This window comes from Excalfactoria chinensis, chromosome 4 (genome assembly GCF_039878825.1).
Source record: "Excalfactoria chinensis isolate bCotChi1 chromosome 4, bCotChi1.hap2, whole genome shotgun sequence".
NCBI classification, from domain to species: domain Eukaryota; kingdom Metazoa; phylum Chordata; class Aves; order Galliformes; family Phasianidae; genus Excalfactoria; species Excalfactoria chinensis.
The window spans coordinates 26,297,315-26,319,225 of record NC_092828.1 but is presented as its reverse complement, the minus strand read 5'-3'; the positions used below and the strand labels follow the sequence as shown (position 1 = coordinate 26,319,225).

Genomic DNA, 21,911 nt, shown 5'->3' with positions numbered 1-21,911 from the left:
CAAAAAAGCTTTTTATCAAAGACTTTTCACTGTTAGACATTAGAAGATCAGCAAGGGGCACCAAGCTTGACTGAGTAGGGACTGCTCTGATGTTTGATAAATATGATTATGATTAAAGCTTTTTAAACTTACATTCTCCTATAGATTTTTTAAATATATCTAGTAAGCTTTCTCTGACATTACCCTGCAGTTGTCCTCTTCATGAAGGTATTAATGTGGTCTTTGTTCTTTGTTGCTTAAAGTTTACATTCACAAATTAGTTAGAAGACCTATTTAAGACCTCTGTTAATGCAAATTAAATTTGGTCATTAGGTTCTGAAATTACTAATTGGGTTTAGCAGATGTCCATCCACACATGCAAACATGCAGTTAATCACGTAAGTCCCAAGCCACCCAGATCCCATCCTTGCAGAGAAATCTGACTTACAAACATGTACAGACTACAAAATCACAGCACTCAGATATTTCTTGGTATTACTTTGAAATACCTCTAGTTACAATTCTAAGACTGTTATATTTACATTCATAGTTGTAATCTAATCTGATTTTGTGAGCAAGTATGCTCCTTGCTCAAAGGTTTTATTAATATTTGTGAATTAAATATTAATATATACATGTACCTTTGCATGGTACTTTTTAGTTATTAAAAAGAAAAGGTCTCTGTCCCCAAGAGCTTACAGTCTAAATGCCATTGCCATGAAAAGCATTTATTTCCTGATGAAATTGAGCATACTGTGAAACTATCTATTTCCGATAGAAATCACCAACTTCTGTGGGCAGTTCACTAGAAAATGAGTATTTTCTCCTACACATAGTAGAACTTTTGTGCCTGAACTGTAATGTTTATTTTAATTATAGCTAAAGGTTTAAAGATTTTTCAGCCCAATTATCAATTTGCATATTAACTTATTAAAATGTCCACTTCACTTTCTAGAGATCAGTAAATGATATCTCAGGGAAACTTGGCTGTTAGGGAATCTGTATGTATTAAAAGGGGGAAAGATACTAATTAGAATACCCTGAATTCTTTGTATTATAGAAAGATGATACTTTGTTGAGTGGAAAGTGAGAACAGAGAATATCCAAACTGGTAGTCTGTAACTATATAACAATACTTTGTGACTCCAGTTCTTTTATTCATAAACTTACACAGACAAGTAAGTACTATTTCTTTAATCTCAGAGTTGTGTAGCAATAAAGGAAGTTAATCACTGAATTGTATAATATCACAGAGTGGATCATAGGGAGAGCAAAAGTAGTATCCCAAACTATGTCATCTCTCAGTTGGACTACTCTATGAAAAATCTGGTCTCTTGGAATGATTTGGTAGAAAACGCATTTGTCATGATAAATGCTTTTATTCTTTGCTTTTTATTTCTCCCCCCCCCCCCCCCACCCCACTCCTCCCACCCCCAAATAAATAAATATATAATTAAACAGCAAACAACGACCACTCTTCTTCTTGTCATCAGATTGCATTTCCTCTGAATAACAAATTCCTTACTGTGTATTAATTTAATTGCAAAGTAGGCATTATACTGATTTATTTATTTATTTATTTATTTCCCAACAAGTACTGTTATTATCATACTGTTTCCAACACATCAGGGAACTTTATGCTTTATGGGCTGTATTTGAATTTCAAGTCCAAACAGTGAGCACAGTTTAAAATTGTTGTATTAGAAAGTTCAGCAGCCATTCTCCTCAATTAGCTTTCAAATAGACCTTAACGCTGGTGTCTTCACATGTAGCCATTTGCAAGTATTTAATGGTGGGTGGAACCTTTGGAAAATAAGAAAGAGCATAGAGATGGAGAAAAAAAAAAAGGAAGACTTACTTGGATTGGGTGGATTGATGAGAAAGACAGGCCTAAAAGCTTTTGGAAGCCAGTACATGAGCTTTCCAGGCCTCATTCAAGTCGAGTTATTTTATCTCTTAAGACTTTCTTATTATTAATTCAATATAAATATCGTCTTTATTTTTCTAGATTTCCTATGTGCCTTCAGCTTTCATTTCAGAGATTTGTGTCATGAAAGACTAGCCTAGGGAAAAAAAATAAAATAAAATAAAATAAAATAATAAAAATAAAAAGATATGACTACAAATTAAGAAACCAACATACAGTAAGTAATGTTCTGCAACAATGTTCGTGATTATAGTAATTCCATGCCAATAAAAACTGAGGACATCAAGCACAACATATCTTTAAAAGTCCCATGTTTTTGTTCAGTTTTGAAGTATTTCTGCAGGTAAGTAGAAAAATAATTGGGTCTCAGCCATCACATTTATTTGCTCATGTGATAAAGTTAAACATAACAACTCATGGGAAACCTATGCTGTGTTTCTACAATGTAATGGTTCTTCCTTCCTCCCATAAGCTCTTGGGCTCAGCAAAGGTTTGTGGTCCCTTCACAGCTCAGAAGCTTTTGCTAGGCCAAGGAAGATTACTCTTTCTGGATTGTGATGGGTTCTGAAGCATGGACATTGCACTGGCATTTAATGACTTCTGCTCAAAGATCCAATTTTGTATTTCTCATAATATGCTTACTAAGAGATAATATACAACTACTTATGTTAGCCTGAGACCTTCTATTAAAATAATTAAATAAATGAATAAAATTGCACATTGAGCAGTATAAAAATCATTTCAGGAATATGGGTTTCCCCTTACAACCTGGGAAAAAATGTAGACATTCTGTTTGAGAACTATTCTAGTACTCTTTTATTTTTACCCATCTCTGATGCTTAAGTCTGAATCTCCACCTGAATACTGGATTTATGGAGGGTTTTGTTTAATTTTATTCTAGTTTTATGACTGGAACATACTCATGAACTGTATCAACTGAGGCTTCATTATGAAAGATTCCATCATTTTCAATGATTTAATTATGATTGACATCTTTTTTTCAGTTGCATATGTGCAACTCTGGCTTGAGTTCAGGTAGTATCTGTATTAAGTTACTGAGCATGTGGTCACAGATTCAGCCATCTAACTGGGTACTCCCTGTACAGTCAGAAGGAAACAGTCATTTCCAGAGATGATTCAAACCAATAAAAAATAATTCACCTTTTGAAAATGTTTATTTTTCTGCATGGGCTGCACCACATTTAAAGCAAACCAGAAAAGTATCTATGCCTTGGCAAGACAAATACTCCAAAGAAGATCTTCTGGGGAAGTCTATCTTGGAATCTCCTTAGTCTGAGAAAAAGTCCCTTTGAAAGATGAGATAAAATGTGTTGGTGGAAGGACACAGAACCTGTTGTTTAGGACATACATCTCTGGAATGACAAAGCAGTCATGAGAGCTATCTAGACCTGGGTCTGCTGCATCTGTTTAAGAAGCACAGTGTGCTGCTGAAAAACTATACCTTCTCACAACACAGACTAGAACTACTCTTGCTCACAGTTCCCGTGGATCACAGGGAGGGTTAGCCATAATCTTGACATTAACTTGCTTATAACTTTTGATACTAAAAATGTTTTTTTCAGACTTTATTTAGGAAAATGTGTTCCCTTAATATTTGCATGCAGCCCTGAATGACTACAGAATTCAATTTTTTGAAGTCCAGCGGGCAACTTTTCCAGATTTGTTAAAATTCTACTCTGGCCTGGGCTATCATTACAAAGTCCAGCACATACTCTATATTCTGCTCTTGTACTCTAGAATTCACTGCACTACAAAAAACATTCAACAGGAATCTGCAGAAATCAAGTCTTCTTAATCTTAATAAAAGGAGAAGAAAAGCTACTAGGCTAAATAGTGAAAAACATCCTAAGCTTGTTCGTAACAGTTTAAAAACTCAATTTTTAATGATAATTACTTTCCTAGGATTCTTCTCTTATGCAATCCTTATTTATATCCTGACAAATTTTGCTTACTGCGAATGCCTAATGTAGGAATATAGGGGCAGAGGAAAGACAAAGAAGGCAGAAGATAAGTTTTTGCATAGTGGCTTATTACCTGGAAAAAAAAAAAAAAAAAAAAAAAAAAGTTGGCAGTTGTACATGAATGAAGCAGATGAATACTCAAATAAAGTTGATATAATAGCCAGGACAGACTTATACAAAATAACAGAATTCTTTCATTGGTGTACCGCATATTGACCTGCTGAACAGCAGGCCTGAGGTCAAAACCACTGCTTGCTGACTGCAGATTTCTGCTTGCTTAGTCTTCTTCATTTGCAAGCACCAGACTCAGGGCTCTTTCTCAAAGCTAAGATACTGTTTTACTTGAAGATTTCCTTGTTCCTCTCTGGATCTAGCCTCCCAGCTTTGTTTCAGTTTCCCCCTATATTAATGCTAATGATAATATTTACCCTTTCCGTAAAATTTTGTGTTGACACATCCAGAATACAGTTGGTAACAGTGCTGGATGAAAAAGAAAACCCCCTCTAAGGACTCTGCATTGTATGCAGTCACTGAGATAAGAACATACATAAATAATGAGGATGAAAGTTATGAATATCTGAGTCATGCCCATCCTCCAAATTAAGGCCTTGCAATAAGAAATGTCTTACTGACTACACACAAGGTAAAAATTAAGATATTGGAAGCAACTAGAAGCTTGGTACTAATTAACTTAGGTGTGCCTGACTTGGCAACAAAAAACACTTTTAAAGTCACTTGATGAGGCATATCACCTAAGAACAGTGAAACACATTTTAATGCGTTACTCAAGAGACTGACAAAATCAATTTTTTTAGCCTTGTTTTCCAAGGCAGTGAGGTTTACATTATTGCCCTGACAATTTTCCTTGTCTCATCCCTAAACTCTTGACCAGTTTCAACAAAACTCAGCAGAGGATTCTCAGTGTAACACATCCCCATGTATTTTGTTCCAGTCTCAGTCAAAACAGTGGAGTACCCCATTGATATACCCTGTGGTATAGTGGCAGCAAGACAGCAGAAGGTCACAGTGCTGAAGGCTGCTTTTTTTTAGAATGGTACATTTTGTGGATCTACCTGTTGACCTACTAAGCACTGTGTGATCATGCCTGGATGATGGAGGGAGGCTCAAGGGGTTCTGTGGTTGCCCAATAGCCCTGGCCAGGACTCAGATGTGCTCTTGTACCATGCTATCTGGTAGGTATCTCAGAACAGGGCAGTCCTCTCCTTTCCTCAGAAGTGCATGTTGATGCTTTTGAGGGAGGCATAGAGGTACCTTCTGAGGGAATTTTTCTTTCTCTTACAGACGTCACTCTGATTTTTTTGTCTATTTGTTGGGGGGAGGGGGAGTATTTGTCAGGGAAAAACAACAACAACAAAACAGTCTTTAAAATTCCTATACATCCTACAATACCTTGATTTAGTGTCCAGATTGGCAGTGCTCTATTTGGACATGAGTCTGTTGACTCACATGAGAACACCAGACCAAGCCTTTAATCTTTATAAATTGCTGTTCTAGATTAATGATAATAATGATATTTACAGTGCATTCACAATGAATCTGGAAGTCATGCACAGTTTGTGCTAAGAGGAAAAATGTCATTTGCTTGTGTTTGCCTTGCATCTGCAGAGTTTTCTAGAAGATAAGCGCTGTATTCAGTCTTTGGGAATGGCTATCACTGCCCATCACCCAGGGCTCAGGCTTATGTTAACCCTGCAGTGTTGGAAACTGAGAAGAAATCCATATGGAACTGGAAACACAGTACGCACTTTGAGCAATTAGATCTAATTTATACTGGATTATCAAGAACGCTCTTTCTATCTGAAGTAGCATGGAAAGTGCTTAAAAGGAGGAGGCAACAGTACTAGAAAGTGATAGTTTTGAATTTACAATTCATGGAGTTAATAAATGAAGCCCCCAAAAGACTGAAAGCTGGATACTAAAAATCACAGCCTTGTTCTCCCAAACTGCAAGTGACAGCCGGATTTATGATAAAGGCACTTGATAAAATCACCATCCTAGTGGGGAGCAATTTGCATTTTAAAATATAATTTTGGAGCTTTTTTAAAAATTATTTTTATTTTTTATTTTTTAGTGTGTGTGTGTGTGTGTGTAACATGAGAGCCACAAATCAGTGAACCCTTCAGGAAAGCAAATTACACCCTATGAGAGACTTGGGCTTAACTCATGTGCCATCAGAAACGCTGCTCCACTGAAGCTGCAGCAGTACTCACTCAAGAGATGAACAAAACCGATGCATCTCAAGCATCTTCCCATCTTCGATGGGAAGTTTCCTATCATATTGTTAATTTAGGCACACACAGAGCTATCCACGTATATGTGTGTGTGTCTATATGTATGCATATCGATATCTGTATCTATACACAACTATAGCGAGCTATGCATAAGGCAGCAGCGGCTGCTCGGATGGTTTGAGTGGCACTGCCCAGACACGAGGGGACAATGCGGAGCCCTCAGGCGGGCGGCCCTGGGCTGCGCGAGGGCGGCGCTGGCGGCCTCGGGCGTTAAGACCCAGGGCTGCAGCGGGCGGGGGAGGGAGCGCTGCGCCGGGAGAGCCGGAGAGATCCCCGCGGACCGCGAGCAGGGAAGTCAGGCACCTGGCGGCGGAGGACAGTAACACAGGACAGAAGGGGAAATCTCCGTCTCTCCCTCTCTCTTCTGCAAGAGATCCTGTTTTTCTCCCAACTATTAGCATAACCTTCGAAGAAGATATACCCCTACAGACTTTCTTATCTTGTTATATTTTTAAAATTATTATTATTGAGAGAATACATTCAGCTGCAAAACAATCTTGGAATCTATGCAGGACTTGGGAGGTTTTGTTATCTCGCCGGCGAAATCGTTCATCATTGCTGCTTTGCTCTCGCAGGGTGCTCAGTTGGCCACCGGAGTGGGCATGGCGAGAGCGGCTTTTATCATACACTCCTCAGTTTGAACACATTTCCTTGAAATTTGCTGCATGATGCCGTCCGGGGAAGCAGGATTTTTTCTCGGGATGCAGCGATTCGTCGGCATCTGAGCTTATTGCAGAAGGAAAAAAACCAAATCTTCAACAGTGGTGGTGGGTTTTTTTTTTCCCTCCTGTCTCCTCCTTTTTATTGCCAGAGGACGCGAATCTTTTTCCACCGGGGACAGATCACCTGTCGCTTTAAACCTTAAGGGAGGGTTGTTTTTTTTTTCCCCCCCTTAAAAAAAAAAAAAAAAAAAAAAAAAAAAAGTGAATTATTTTTATTTATTTATTTATTTATTTTAACCGGTGGAGGCGTGATCGCAGAGAATGAGACTGAGGGGAGCTGCCGGGCTTTGGAGGACAAGGCTGAGTTTAGGCTGGAAACTGAGAGACTAGATTAACCCCCCCTCCTTTTTTATTTGTTATTTTGTATTATTTTTATTTTTTCTTATTTTTTGGAGGGGGGCACAACTTCCCGTCTTCCTCAACGTTCCGCGCTCAGTTTCGCCTTATGGACAGATCAGGCAACCTAGCCACGGAGGAGCTCAAGGTAGGGTGGGTGCCCGCGGTCACGGTGCGGCTCGGACCCCCCGCCCGGGGGCGGGCGCTGCTGGGGGGATCCCGCAGCCCCGGACGGGGGACGCTGAGCCGGGGACGGCGTGGGCAGCCCCGCGCGGCTTCCTCGGGCATCGTCATACGAATATGAATGATGGTGGTGCTCACAGCGTTGTATCCGCGCCAGGCGCAGCAGCAATCTCGCCCTGGGAGGAGGGGGTAGTAGGGCGGCGGGTTTCCCCGTAGAAGTTGCCTGCGAAGCCTTTCACGTTCGGGCATCTCCTCCTCTTCCTCCGCCGCCAGGAGTGAGGGGAACCCTCATGCTCCGCTCGCCTCCGGCACAGCGCCCGGGTTCCTCCTCATGCCCGGACAGGAGCGCCGGCCGCGGGCACGGGGCGCCGTATGGAACCCCAGCCCCAAACTTTGCATTAGGACGGGGCCGCTGCGAGGATTCCCCCAGTCCGACTCGGGCTTCCTCCCCGCGGAAAGAGCATGCCTGAAAGCGCTGAGCATGCTCCTTTGTAGTGATGGAAAGCCTGCCCGCACCTGCTGGTAGCTTCGAGCCCAGCCGGTCTAAACTAATAATAATCATCATCATAATTTTAAAACGTCTGTCGTTACGGGGTAAAGAGGGTGGGGGTAGCCTGGGGACAGGGAGTGGCGGTGGTGTCGCTGCATGGCTGAGGAAGTGATGGAGAGGAAGAGGGCCTTCTTTGGGACGCGGGCAGAGCCCTGGTTCCCCCCCACCCCGAGCGGGGCTCTGCGCTGGGAGGGGTGGGGAGGGGAAACTCTGGGAAGCACCGAAGTGGTACCGTGGGCGCCTGTCCTGCTCCTATGAGGCAGATCTTGAAGTATGGTGTGGGTGTGGGATGAAAAGGAACAACCCGAGCTCCTCACAAAGTCTCAGTGGCAACTGCTATAAATCCTCTAAGAAAAACATACACCAGAAATAAAGTTGCTTGAGCGTAGGATATGATGAGCTCAGGGCGGAGAGAGCAAAATCAGTGGCTCTGCTGGATGAATAGTGGGCTCTGTGCTGCTACACAAGCTGCTCCGCCTCGGCCTGCCCGGGTTCCCGGGGACAGCCCTCGGCCAGGGAGTGATTCTATTTTAGCAGACTGATTTTAAAGGTTCTTTATAGAAAATATATGCGTGCTAACTTTGCAGGAAAGCACATCCCGCTGGGAGCGGGGCTGCTCTAGTCGAAGCGGCTTCCATTAATCTCTCAGCCATCCGCGCTGCAATTAAGACTCACGTTGCAGCGTGCACAGGCAGCTCGACCTTGAGCGAAACAACACAGCCAGGAAGCAGTACTGCCTCTGAGCATCACGCTTTTATTTATTTATTTATTTATTTATTTATTTATTTTTCCCTTGAGAAAAGCTTCAAAGGCAGCAAAAGGAGGCATTTCTATATGTGTTCCTAAAATCTGGGCAACTTTCTCGGAAGAGCCGCTTTTGCACAACGGCTCTCAAGAGTGTTGCTACGGCTGCGGGGCTGCTGGGGAGCGATTGCCGCCCAAAGGGAGCAGCGTCTGGGTCGGCTCCGGGTGCCCGCGGCCGGTAGGGGGTGGTGCAGGGCCGGCGTGACCCGAGCATCCTACCCCGAGCTGCACCAGGCAACCAGGCACTGGGGATCTTCCCTAAGTAAACATTCTCTCGAACGGGAATACAACGGGGGCAAAGGCCTTGGAAGGCAACGCGCTCGGGAATGACCGCTGGTCACCCTGTTGGACTCGGGCACCATGAAGAATAGTGCCATCAATGCTCAAAGTTGTGAAACGCTTTCCACGCATTCCCGGCTGGTTTCAGGGGAACTGAAGTCATTTCAGAGCTTCACTCCTTCCCTCTGGGTCAATGCAGCCCCCATGCTGTGGTGTACAGTTAGCAGGCACCCGGGGCTGAGCTCCACATCGTGCCACACAGAAGGCTCACAAGGAAAATGTCAGCTGCAGGAACGGTGTCATAGCAGAACTTCACCCAGAGTTGTGGAAACAGGCTACACAATGTCTTTCAAAATAGTAGGTTTCCTCAAGATATGCAAGAAAGCATCAAAAAGAATAATGATAACTTCTCTTCTGTACTACAAGTCAAATGTGTTGACTATAATGATAATATATAGTACAGATATTGGAAATATATACTGTATGGTATATAAAGATTTTAAGTCTCAAGACAGACATTGAATTTCAGTTTGAAATGTGTGTATGTTTATTACACTGATTGTAATGAATTCTGAATTTATATAGAGTATGTGTAATGGCTGTATGTTTTGAAAGGGCATTTAGTGAAAAACTGAGCAAATGTCACGCATGCAACACTTGCTAATGAGGGCAGGTGTGCTTCTCCTTACTAGTCTATGCATGATCCCTGATGAAACAGATCAGTACTAAAAAGAGACTATCTGAGAATTGGGGCTGTTCTGTTTTACCTTTGATCTGTCTCATCTATCTCAAATACGTACATGAAAACTTCCCTCCTACGTTTTATCACAGGCCTGTAGGGCTTTTGTTTTAAAGGAGTAGGACTGAAATCGGAATATTCAATTCTTCCATACTTGGCTTTAGTCTGTGGTGTAGTGTTGTGCAGCACTTTCTCTCACCAGAAGTAGTCAGTGTCTACATTTTGAACACATATGAAACTGTATGTCTGTGTGAGTGTATTATGTACTTTATCGAGCTTAATATTTTGTATATGTTGATAAGTTTTGGAAATTAACTTGCACACTTGCATTTGTATTTAATTGCTTGAAACTGAGTTTGCTTTACAAAGCAGCATGGTGAGGCCTTTGTGTTTCCTGATATAGTGTTTATCTGCAACTTCCATTGACAGTGAATAGGTCATTAGAAGCTTTGTCCTTTGTGTTTGTCCAGTTGTTGTTTGACATTAAATTCATCTAGTGTAATTCTCTTCCTTTTCTCTTATGTCTTTTTAGCAACCACAATTTCTGTATGGTCTCAGATAGCAAGAGATGGTCTCAGATAGCAGGAGATAGTATTTCCTGTAATCTGTGTCTCTGATACTTTTCTAGAGAAAAGTTAGTTTGTTGTTGAATGTATGAGAATGGTGGGATTCTTAGGATGGAACAAAAAACCGTCTCAGAAATAATCTTTCTATGTGAAATGTTTGTCCAGTGAAAATTTGTCATTAGAGTCCCAAGATATTATTTTAAACGGGTTAAGTGTCTTGAAATTACAACTTTTACAATGCAAAAACATTAAACCCTGTACACTGATTCTGAATCATCTTGTGAAAATGAGCTGAATTTCTTTATTCACTTAATGGGAGAATATCTGTAATCTGTTTATAGTTCTACATTTCCAGTGAAACAAAACTGCTTGCTTAACTTCTCCATGAAACTGGTTTTGCAATGATAGTAATTCAGTGCAATCTATGTAATTCATGATACATTTCATGGAGAAATTCAAACAGAGAAACCACAAGAATTTAAACAAGAGATGATTCAATAGTTTTTTGGTCTTAAATATAACAACAGTGCAAATCACTTCACTGTTTAAATCAAATGGGAGAGCTAATACTCAGAAGAATTCTGTTTTTTATGCTTTGAAGAGGGAGTCTTAGGAACTCATGCTTGGTGTGATGTGGGAGGACTTCTGATGAGTTTAGGTAGGAGGTTATATTTCTGTTTTAACTTAGTCATTCCACTATTAAATGCATAGTACTCTATAACAATCAATATATTCTTAGCATTGTCTATCTCTTTAATTCATATCTGCTTGGGACACAGATATCTAAGAGAGAATATTAAAGCATTTGCCTTTTTAATTCAAATCCTCCCCTTCTCTACCTATATCCTTCCAAGAAATCATTATCTTTTACTGTGGACCTATCAACAGTACTCAGTAATGACAATTAACCTTTACATTCACAGCCAAATAATTCAGTCTTTAAGTCCTCCTTCATGAAAGGCTAAGACAAAATTGTTCTAAAGTGGTGTACTTGCAAATTCTTCTTCTCCATGTTCCCATTGTGGGATTTTTTCTCAGCCTCCTAATATGTACAAAAACTAGACATGTAGTCTGGGAAGCTGAAGAGAATTCTATGCATAAGATATAGTTGTTCAGTAGACGTAGCAAAAGGTCAAGACAACAGCAGTGCTCTCAGTATACACTTTAGAAAAAATTTCCATGCTGTTGCTACTAAGAAACAGTACCAACCTGTGCCTGAGCTTTTTGACACTGTTCATTACAGCTGCGCTAAGCTCAAAGCTCTTGAAATGGAAAATACATCAAAATCTGAAGGCTTGGTTAAAAGGAGAAAAAGCACTCTATCTTCTTCCTCTCTATGGTTTGGGGATAAATATTTCTGTGTCTTCCTCTGCCATTGTATTTTCTACCTTAAAGAATAGATGTGAGAGATTTACATGAAGCTTAGCAATGGTTTATTTTTCTTCCTGAAATGGAAGAGGTTAGTGTGTGATACTTCTGTAACATGGGTTGATTCTATAGATCTGAATTTAAGTCTTTGAAAGAATGTATACGTTACGCTAGAGTCTCTCAGAGATAAATCACTGAAAATGTATCTGGGAGACCCAGTCATACTTTTTTTTTTTTTTTTTGTATGTCCCTTAATCTTTTGATGATTGATGTTGCTTTCTCAAGTTCCTGAATAGGCTGTGAGCAAAACTATTTTTAAAGTGTTGTGGCAAAAATGTCACTAGAGACTTTTCCTGTGAAATCATTTCACCTTGCACAGTTTTATATAAACTTTACAAATCCATGTCCGACCTAGTTGTTTCTGCATCCTCTAAGGATCTAGCATTACAAAGGACAAACATAAGAATTCAAATATAAAAAAAGTCTGCACAGTTATGCGTAACTCTCTACTCACTTTGACATGAAGGTTTCAAGGGCCTCCTAATGGCAAAATCACTTTTGTTATCTTCCCCATTTAAAAACAAACAAACAAAAAACAAAAAGAAAAAAAGGGAGAACATGAAAAACACCATTCTCTTTAGTTTGAAACACTGTACATTTAGAGAGCTTACAGAAAACTACTTAATATTTTGCTATGTATTTGTCTGCAGCCACACATAATGCCATTGTAAAGTGTGTATTAGTTAATAGTCCAAGAACGAAGCCTAAAATTTATCTACTAAGCCATCAGAACCTTTGCTAATGCTAAGATATTGCATTTTAACAAAGTCTTTTGTGAAGAAAGATGTCGTGAGCCTGCTATTCCCTGGCACTGAGTTTTCATTCTTCAGTACCTGTTGGTTACAATGTAACAGTGGGAGAAATAAAATGTGAGGCTTTATTCTGTTAGCTGCATAACTGCAGCTACACAAGGCCAGATTAGCTCTATTACTACATCATACAGGGGTAGGTTTGCAGGCATATAGAGAAACTCAAAGAAATCTTGTGGTACTCAACTCTTTTGTTAATAATAATAATAATAATAATAAAATTGCTCTTTCCATACCTCCCTTCTTACACCTCTACATCTCTACATAGTAGAGAAAGAAGGATACATGATTTAATTCCCAGAAATTGCTCTGCTTGAAAGGCACTATACAGGGACAGAATACCTTTCTTCAATTTTAAATTAGTAGTGCTTTGAGAAATCAGCCTAGTTACATCAGCAGCAGTACAGCAGTGATACATCTCAAAATCACTGTCACAAGCAGTAAAATGCCTCAGGCATAAAAACCTGACCTTTAGCCATACTTCACTGTTTTATCAGTCCTCTTCAGTTCATCTGGGCAGCATGGTCTGGAATTTATAGGTTCTACCTTCCTGCTCCTACAACTCTACAACAGACAAATTAGAATGTTAGCGAACAGGAGTAAACTTCAAGAAAGGGAAAAAATCCACATGCTGTATTTAGCACAAGCAATGCAATCAATCACCTCAATTCAGCAGATACATAGCACAGCAGCTCTTTAAAATCAACGTATATTTTAATTCATGAAAACTTCTATGGAAATTCAATTTAATTCAAAATAGCAAAATAATCTGAATAATTAGTACAATAATTAGTAGTTGGAGCTAAGAAAAATCACCATAATCTGCTGAAATTACAGGTAACGTTTTCTCCATCTGAGGTTATTCAATACAAAATTATATTCTCTTTAGTAAAAGCTAGTTCTCATGCAATAAGCATTCCATAAATGGCACTTCCTATTAGCTAGCTGAAGACAAGTAAATTAGCTGCTTTATAGGAGGTTTTCATGAAATGAACTGCATTTAACAAGTCACTAGTATACACACACCAATTGAAACTAAAAGTAAAAAAATCAGTAGGCTTTTCATCTGCCTTGTGTCTGATCATAGATCAACAGGTATGACAAAAGTTGAAAAGCAATTTAAAATTTCAGGAGTTATTTACCTATAGTAAAGGAGGAATAATGAAACCTCAGAATCTGGGCTTCATTTTGCATTCCATTTGAAGCCTTATATTTAAAATTATGCTAGATTTGAACTTGGAAAGTTATCTAACCATTGCAGATGTACTATATCTTGGGAAATGTTCTGGCCGAGTACCCTCTCTTCATTCTCTTTTCTGATTGCACTTCTTGTGACTCTGGCATAAATGTGGTTTGACAGTCATAGCTTTGGAAGAAATCAAGCCATTAACAGCCTCATTATGAGAGTTTGAAGTCCTGTGTTTTTCAGGAATGGATATCATTTCCTTTAGGAGGTGCTACAAGGAAAGTACCTCTGCTATATGCAGAACACCAACATTTCCATTCTGGTAAATAGCCTTCAAAAACCCATTTCCTTCATCAGGCATCAGCAGTTTTCCCTAATAATGTTGCTTAGGCACACTGATTGCATCCCACTAATGACTAACATTTATTATCCCACCTGGATGGAGAAGAGCATCTTATGATTTGTCCTGCTTAGAAGCATTGAGATTCACCTTCCAGTTATGCTGATTTTTCTAGAAGACCAAAGATGGTGCTCAAATTATGAATTATTTGCAAGCATGAGTTCAGCATACAGTAGGAGATGGATGGCTTTGACTTGACAGATGTCCAGGCAAGATAAAATACCCAGGTCTTGACTTTACTGGGAAAGAGATTTTACTATTAACTTAAGCTTATTTTATTTCTTAATGATAAAAGGTGATCATACCACAACTTGTTTCTGTTTTGAAGAAAAGCCAATTTTCTGCACTCAAAGTGATTGCTTGGACATCAGGAGAGCCTTTAAGAATGTGAACCTCAGTCTGATAGAGAGACTCCTGTCAAAGTTATAAAGATGCAGGAAATATGTAAAGTTTCAGTGTGAATACTTTTTCATTTAGGGTAATTTGTCTTGGCTATTTCAGAAGTCTCCCTATTGAGCAGGTTGGCCATTGTAAATCCCATTTACTGGTAACATATTTATGAGGAAAGAAGCTGAATAATCAGTGCTTTAATAAACAGTATAGTGCATTTCAGAATGCGTTACAAAGGTACTGGAAGTTTTTCCAAGAAGGCTACTTGTCCTTAAAACTGGAATTCATAGCATTTTTTATTTCATTTAGCAGTTTGAAAATTAGCTGTGAATAATTGCAGACTATGAGCCTGTCACTATAAAAATGCACTCTTCCAAAATGAAAAATATCCTGATCACCTATGAAGTTTAGATGAGTTCAGGCAAGGAAAAGACAACAACAACAAAAAAGGCATAATTTGGGACTAAGATCCATCTGTGCTTTGTTTTGCTTGAGTCATCACCAACAGATGGCAAGTACTCTGTAGAAATCACTCAGCTGAATTACTCCAGTTTGTGGGGTACCTAAGGCACAACCCTTAGTTCTAACACTATGCTATATAAAAATTCTGTTTTCTTTGGAGGTTCAGGCAGCTACCAGCAGAGAGGCTGGTGCATTATCATGCTCTCAGATACATAATGTTATGTAAATATTTGTAATAAATATCTTCCCTTTTATATCTTTTGAAGCAGTGTGTTTCATTCCTAGCACAAGACTGCTGAGCTCTGTCAAACTTCATAGGCTGTGGTTGCAAAAATATCCAGCAACAAGCTGGTATTGACTGTCACTTCCTGTAGGGCTCTGAAGTTGATGTTACTATTTCAGATAGATCCCTGTTCTGAAGTATATGCTAGCTGCTCAATGACTTTGCAGTTGAGCAGACATGAGATGAATGCAAAAGCTCTCTATCATGGAGACTCATGTTCCCTCTTAATCTTCATGCAGGGAAAATTATTATCCCATTTCATCAATTCTGTATTAGATTTTCCTGAAAAAAATTGGCAAAAGAATGTCATTCTTCAGAGGCTAAAAACAAGTTAGTTAGCATGTGCTGTTTCCCCAGTACTGGCATTGACAGTCTCATTTCTGTAAGTAGATCTTGATTTCAGGGTAGCTAGATACTATCTTTAGAATTGATCTCATACCTTCCTTCATATGCCTCCCTCAACTCATTATGAAATGTGAGTATGTGATTGGAAAATGATCTATTTGCCCAGAACAGACCTCTACCTAGTTAAGCTCCCTATTTCATTCAGCATTAATTTAGATAAGGTAGATAATATTCACTGTTCATGTAAATATGCCATCTACTCAGTCTACCGAGACCACTTGCACTAGTGCTTAATGAAATTACAGGAATGTGAGTAATGTCCCTGTGTCTCATCATAAAATCTCCATCATATTGCTGACAGTCATAAAACAGAAGACATCCTTTGCCAAGGTGCTGTCTGTCCTATTGAACTCAGACTTTTCTAAGCCTTGATCAATGAAGGAATGCACCTAGTAGGCAGCAAATGGTAGCATGATGAACGGAGCAAAGACTAGAGTGCCTAGGAGAGCTGCACTGAAGCCTAGCACCTGCTGTGTCAAGAATTATAGATTATACTGGGTAAAATCCATTTCTGTTTTGAGCATATGCTGCTGCATCAGACTACAGAGCTATTATTTTGTAACAGACATGCATAGCTTGCCAATGCGGTTTTAGAATAGCCAAATGGAATATGAAGATTTCAAGTGGGAAGGGAAGGCTGGATCAAAACTGCTGTACAGCTGTCTGTACTATTGTTCATGCTGTTGCATCACTGGGATATCTTGATTGTTCACAGATTTAGTGCTGTGTTTTGTATACTTTTTTTTTAAAGCAAATGTTTCATGCCAATATTACCACTCAGTACAAAATGTCTGTGGTGTGCACACAACAAAGTATAGGACAAAATTTATCTCTCTTAAGCACTAGAAAACTCAAATGATTACTCAGAAAATTTGTAGGAAATGTGTTTGTAGGAATTGGTGGAGGAGGTAATGAGAAAAGGAGAAAAATTAGAGAACCTATGAAAGCAACTGATGCTCTGTTGTCAATTTGAGTAGGATGGTAGTAAAACATACTCTTTTACTCTCATCTTATACTGGATTGGTACCACATACCAATTTAGTAAGTGATAAGCTCTATTGTATTCAGAACTAAGTGTAGGACCAAAATCTGTATGCCTGGACAGTGCAGATTTTCCCTAAATCTGTGGCTGGGATCCATTCTGTGTTGCTTTCACTGGATATTATCCTAGGGAAAACTTGTCCTTTTCTGTTCAACCGGTGTAGAGTTCTGTTCCTTACAATGTCAAATAACCCATTTGATACACTTCTTTTTTTTAAAAAGGGCTAACGGTAGTAGTAGAAGTAAGCAATTACAAATACCAACATTGGTTCCATCTGTGGAGAGGATAGCCTAAGTCGGCTCTTAAATATTAGAAAATAAATAAACTACATTTGTCTTGTGATGATGCTGTGTTATTTCTTTAAAATCAAAGCCTCTTTAAAATCAAAGAAGAAGGCAGTAGAACAGCATGAGCTAAATGGAGGTGTCTTCCATGTCTTACCCAAGTCAGTACAATATGGTTCTGTGCTTCTGTCTCACTCTTAGCTGACCTGCCAGCAAGTCACACAGATTAACTTCTCCAGCAGTGATGAGATGCCAGACACTTTAAACCAAGACCCAAGTCCAAGTGCAGCTGAATCAGCAGTAGTGCAGAGATATTAAGTTTTGCTGGAGGGCTGGTAGTGGGCAACTTTACATGCTAAATTTGGATCACCACTCACAAAGTAGAACAGGGAAACCACAGTATTAATTGCCTCTTCTGCATATGATATTTTCCTGTGTAAACTGTGAATTGCCACTCTTCAAATTATTCCAGAATTGGGCACAGTGGTCGTGGCATAGGGGCAGATGGTTGGTATGTACTTTACAACATATTCCAACTTGCTGAAGACAATTAAGATGGCGGATTTGTTTCTTTCTTTTTCTTCTTTTATTTTTATTTTTTTTCCACCCATTATTATTATTGTTAATTTTTGATATCAGGTTTAAATAAAGGTCTAAACTGGTTTTTTTTTTTTTTTTTTTTAATTTTTTTTTTTTTTTAATTAACTTCAAACTTAAAAAATTGTGGAATTTCCACTCTTAAAAGACTGTTTTTCTATATTGAAAACTTAAATACCTATTTCTAGCCCAGTTTCCATTAATTTGCAATGATCTGATGTTCTCTCAAATTTTTACTTCAGCAACACTGAAATAATTGTCCTTTGAGAAAGACTTTACCTGCAACAGATTTCAATGTGATTTTAGAGCACAAAAATGAATAAAGAAAGCAGATTTAAACTTTTAAAACAATGAATTATATTCTGCTTGCAGCAATTACTTCTGCTGTTAGCGGGAATAAAGCTTACTGCTGTAGGAAACTTGTGAAATGGTAAATGTCTTCATATTAAATGTCTTGTCAGCTGGAAACAAACAGGACTACACCTTTAGAGAACCACAAGACACCCTATTGTAGCATTGATAAGGACTGTGTGTCCTATGCAACTGCTCAAAAGTAGTTACAAAAATAGTTACAAAAATGAGATTTGAATGGAGGAAATACTGTACTTCTATGTGGCAAGTAAATTCTGCTTTTTGATTTTCTGATCTGGGGCTCTCAGCCAGAGTATGTCAGAGATGGCTGTTTATCTCCCAGTGAACTCAGAGATGCCAGTATCCAAAAGTCAAAGTAGGATTAACATGGATGTTTTTGTGATCATTATTATCTTTCATTAAAATTAATTCTTATTTATTGGTGCAAGTTGTATTACAATTAAGTGCAATGAAAGGCACAATTCCTGTTTTTTATTAAAAAAAAATATACATTGTGTGAATCTTTTGGGAGGAGACAGGAGGAGCTATTACCTGAACTGCTCAAATTATTATATTTTCATCAAGAACCAATTAAGATGACTTATTTTTTCCCAGAAAAAAAAAATTAAAAATTAAAGTCTATCTTTTAAAAAGAATCAAAATTGTAATGTATCCCTCATGCACAGTCAAGATCAATCTGGTGAGTAGTTTGCTTTATTGGGACCTTCTGAATTAAATAAAAAACAAAAACAAAAACATATGAAAATCCCAGAGCTGTAAATTTTCACAAGCCGGGGCTAAGAGTGAGATGACAACTCTGTTTACCAGGATAAATCAGGATCTACTAATAGAATTTCAATACCAAAGGTTAATAATATCATAATCGCTAGCTCTTGAAAGAGACCTGACTGCCTAAAGGCAACTTAATTTTAAACACTGAGACAAGTCAATCAGTACACACTTAAAAATATGCATCAAGGGATGCAGTCTGCATACATTACTGCTTTGGTTTTCTTTATAACCTCTGAGATCTTGAATTCTTTTGTTCCCTTACTCAAGAATCCAAGAATGCTGTTATACATCATTCCCTGCAGGGCATGCTCACTGGGTGGCTGGTCACTGAGTAGAGAAATAGAGTTTTAGGGCAAGGGCAGGGCACAGGCAAATAGTGTTCTGCTCTTCACATGTTAGTGTTGAAATATCTTCCTCACTAGGAAATTTATTCAGTGATGGGGGATGCTGATGAGCTGAAAATGGAAATATGAACTCAGCCAAAGTGCATTGACTATGGCTAGGCTAAAATGTGGGCCCATTTTCTCATTTGTATGTTTTACATTATCAGAAGTGATAGTCTGTAATGTTTAAAGTGGTTAAGGGCAAAGTGGAAAGGAAAATACAGTGATGTCGGTAATGCCTTCTCAGTTCTCTTGGGAGTAGTACACTGGATCATGAGTAAATAGATATTTCTGACCAGGTGCCAACAGTTTTGGCAAGGCTATGTTAAAGATTGTATCTATGCAATTTAACTTCTTTTAAAATACTTTTTTTTTTTTTTTTTTTTTTTTTAGAAAATAAGTATCACAAGCTCCAAGTGTATTTTTCACTGTTTGGAACCCAAACAATGTCAATGGTGCAGGCAGAAATCTGCTTTCACTTGGCATGTTTATACTTTTTTTTTTTTTTCCTCTGAATGTGCTATGATCAGGCTTATTGTGTGAATAAATATCCACATATTCTGGTACAGAAGATATTTCTGTTGATAGTCATGGGGGTAAATTAAGAAAGGTATTTTGGTAGTAGTCATCTACTTTAATTGTCAGCCTTAGAAAGAAAATGGCTCTGTACATTTTGAGACAGGTGAAAGAATAACATTTGTGGACAATAATATAGTTATGCATTGACTCCTGGAAACAGTGCAGTAAACTTGATTTTAGGTGTGATGTACAAAATAATGATTGCAAGAAGACTGCAACTTTATCGAGGGCACTGCTCTCAAACCTTTTCTGAACAGTAATGTTTAAAGCTCATCTCTAGCTAAATCCAGTAATTACTACTGCAGCAAAATATCAGTGAGAAAAATAGGTAATAGAAAAATACTTTATCCATTTTACCAGTCCTGGGGCTTCTAGCTCCTCTATGTGTGGGTTGTACCTCTCCCAAAAGGAGCAGCATGGAAGAAACAGACCTATGTGCAGTGGCCATCAGATGTGAACTAGGTTATGGTAGAGTGTTGAGTCTTAGAGGTCATCTTATCCTCTATGGCTCTATGAGTCAGTGGCTGCCTTTCCCATTTTCTGCCCGGGTCCCTGCACCACTGAGGCTTCTTTTGCACATAAATTGACATGAAAGTTAATACATTGCAACACATTTTTAGGACATTTAACATTTGCTTCTGGGAAGGACTTTTGCTTCCTACCCTTTCTATAGAAGACGAGATCTGCATGAAACCTCTGCTTTATCTGTGTGATTGGAAAGGAAGATCATGTGCTGTTTTATAAATAAGTAAGCAGAAAAAGAGTCCTCCAAAAGCTTACAGCTGATATGAACAGAGAGAACTGAACATTGTGAGAAGATCTTTGATTCTCTTTATTTTTATTTTCCATTTTTCCTTTTTATCTTACTTTTTCTGAGTTAACCTTGTGGCCTTTTCTGAAAAACACTTGTCTCTAAGAAAAAGATTTTTTTTTGCTGGCCAGTTGTCTCCTATCTCATACTCTATTAGCTAAAACAAAGCTACATAAGCCACCTGTCTCTTTGAATCTTGCTCATCTCTCAGTGTAATTCTTCAGCCCTTTTATAAATAGTACGTATATTAAGAGCTGTATATATTTACACATAGAGACATATGTTTGTACAGATTTTATGAGCCTGTATAGATTTCATTTTCTTCCTTATTTTTAGATTTTTTAAAACTTGTGTTGCTGAGATTTTTAGACATAAAATTATGAATTCAGCATTGTGAAAGGGCTGCAACAGAAGAAATGTTCACATAATAGGTGAAAAAGCTTTCTGGCCCTGGGTGGGGAGATAGGTAACAGATTTGTGCTCTCTGACCTTGTTGCTGTCTCATTGGTTTTTTCACTACACAGTTCTATTAACCACAGCAGAAGTTCAATCAACATGTAGAAGCAAGGCAGTGCGTGGGCCTAATTACTGCAGCAGTGTGTGTGTGCTTGGTGATGGGCATCTTGTAGCTGAGAGTGTAACAACAAAGACAGTAGGTGTCAAAATGTGAAGCTCTCCATGATAACTGGCGAGGCTACCTTATGTGACTTATGTAGCAATCAATCAATGTGACTACTTTTCCTGGAGAGACAGAGGTCTCTCCATATCCACCCTTAGCAAGGTCATGGGAAATTGTTATATGCAGACTGCAATTCCCAATGACCTTGCTAAGAAGACTCACCCACCTTCTCCTGCAGCAGTCTTCAACTCAGAAGAACAAATACAATCTTATACTTTACAGGTTATCATTACTTGTAGGAAATGGAAGCATATGGAGGCTAGTCACAAGAATAAGGGGCAGTGCTATGGATTTTGCAGCCATCACCAAAATATTCTTCCTTTGTTTGCACTGAGGAACTTGGAATCTATAATGCACAGAATGGAGATTTTACCTCTCACCAGCTTCCAGTAAGGAAAACAAGTGCTCTGCTTCAGCAAGTGAAGCTATCCATGCTTGTGATGCACACACTAGCTATGTATGAGAATTATAACAGCAATTACTGTTTAGGAGTGCTCTGCATTCAGATGCTACACAGGGCACTGAAAATGTATCACATATAGTTATGGGAAACACAATAGGAATCTTTCTGCAAATGAAATAATTATGTTTTAGCCATATTGGAATCAAACCATCTAGCTAGCTCTAACTCTTTATTCACATGTAAAATGA

At 38.7% G+C, this 21,911-nt stretch overlaps 1 protein-coding gene across 9 annotated transcripts in view; it reads left to right on the top strand.

Annotated features, from left to right (window-relative positions):
• Window positions 1-6,440: 6,440 nt before the first annotated feature.
• SGCZ (sarcoglycan zeta) overlaps window positions 6,441-21,911 on the top strand; it is a 329,077-nt gene continuing 313,606 nt past the window's right edge. For 8 of the 9 annotated variants that reach the window (XR_011903416.1, XM_072335266.1, XM_072335265.1 and 5 more), the window contains exon 1: window positions 6,441-7,406. Coding sequence is in view for 4 of the 9 variants with exons in the window: in XM_072335263.1 (XP_072191364.1) it covers window positions 7,368-7,406 (39 nt within the window). In the remaining 5 variants the exon portion in view is untranslated. The remainder of the gene's footprint in view (window positions 7,407-21,911) is intronic. The other variant, XM_072335261.1, reaches the window with a different exon arrangement.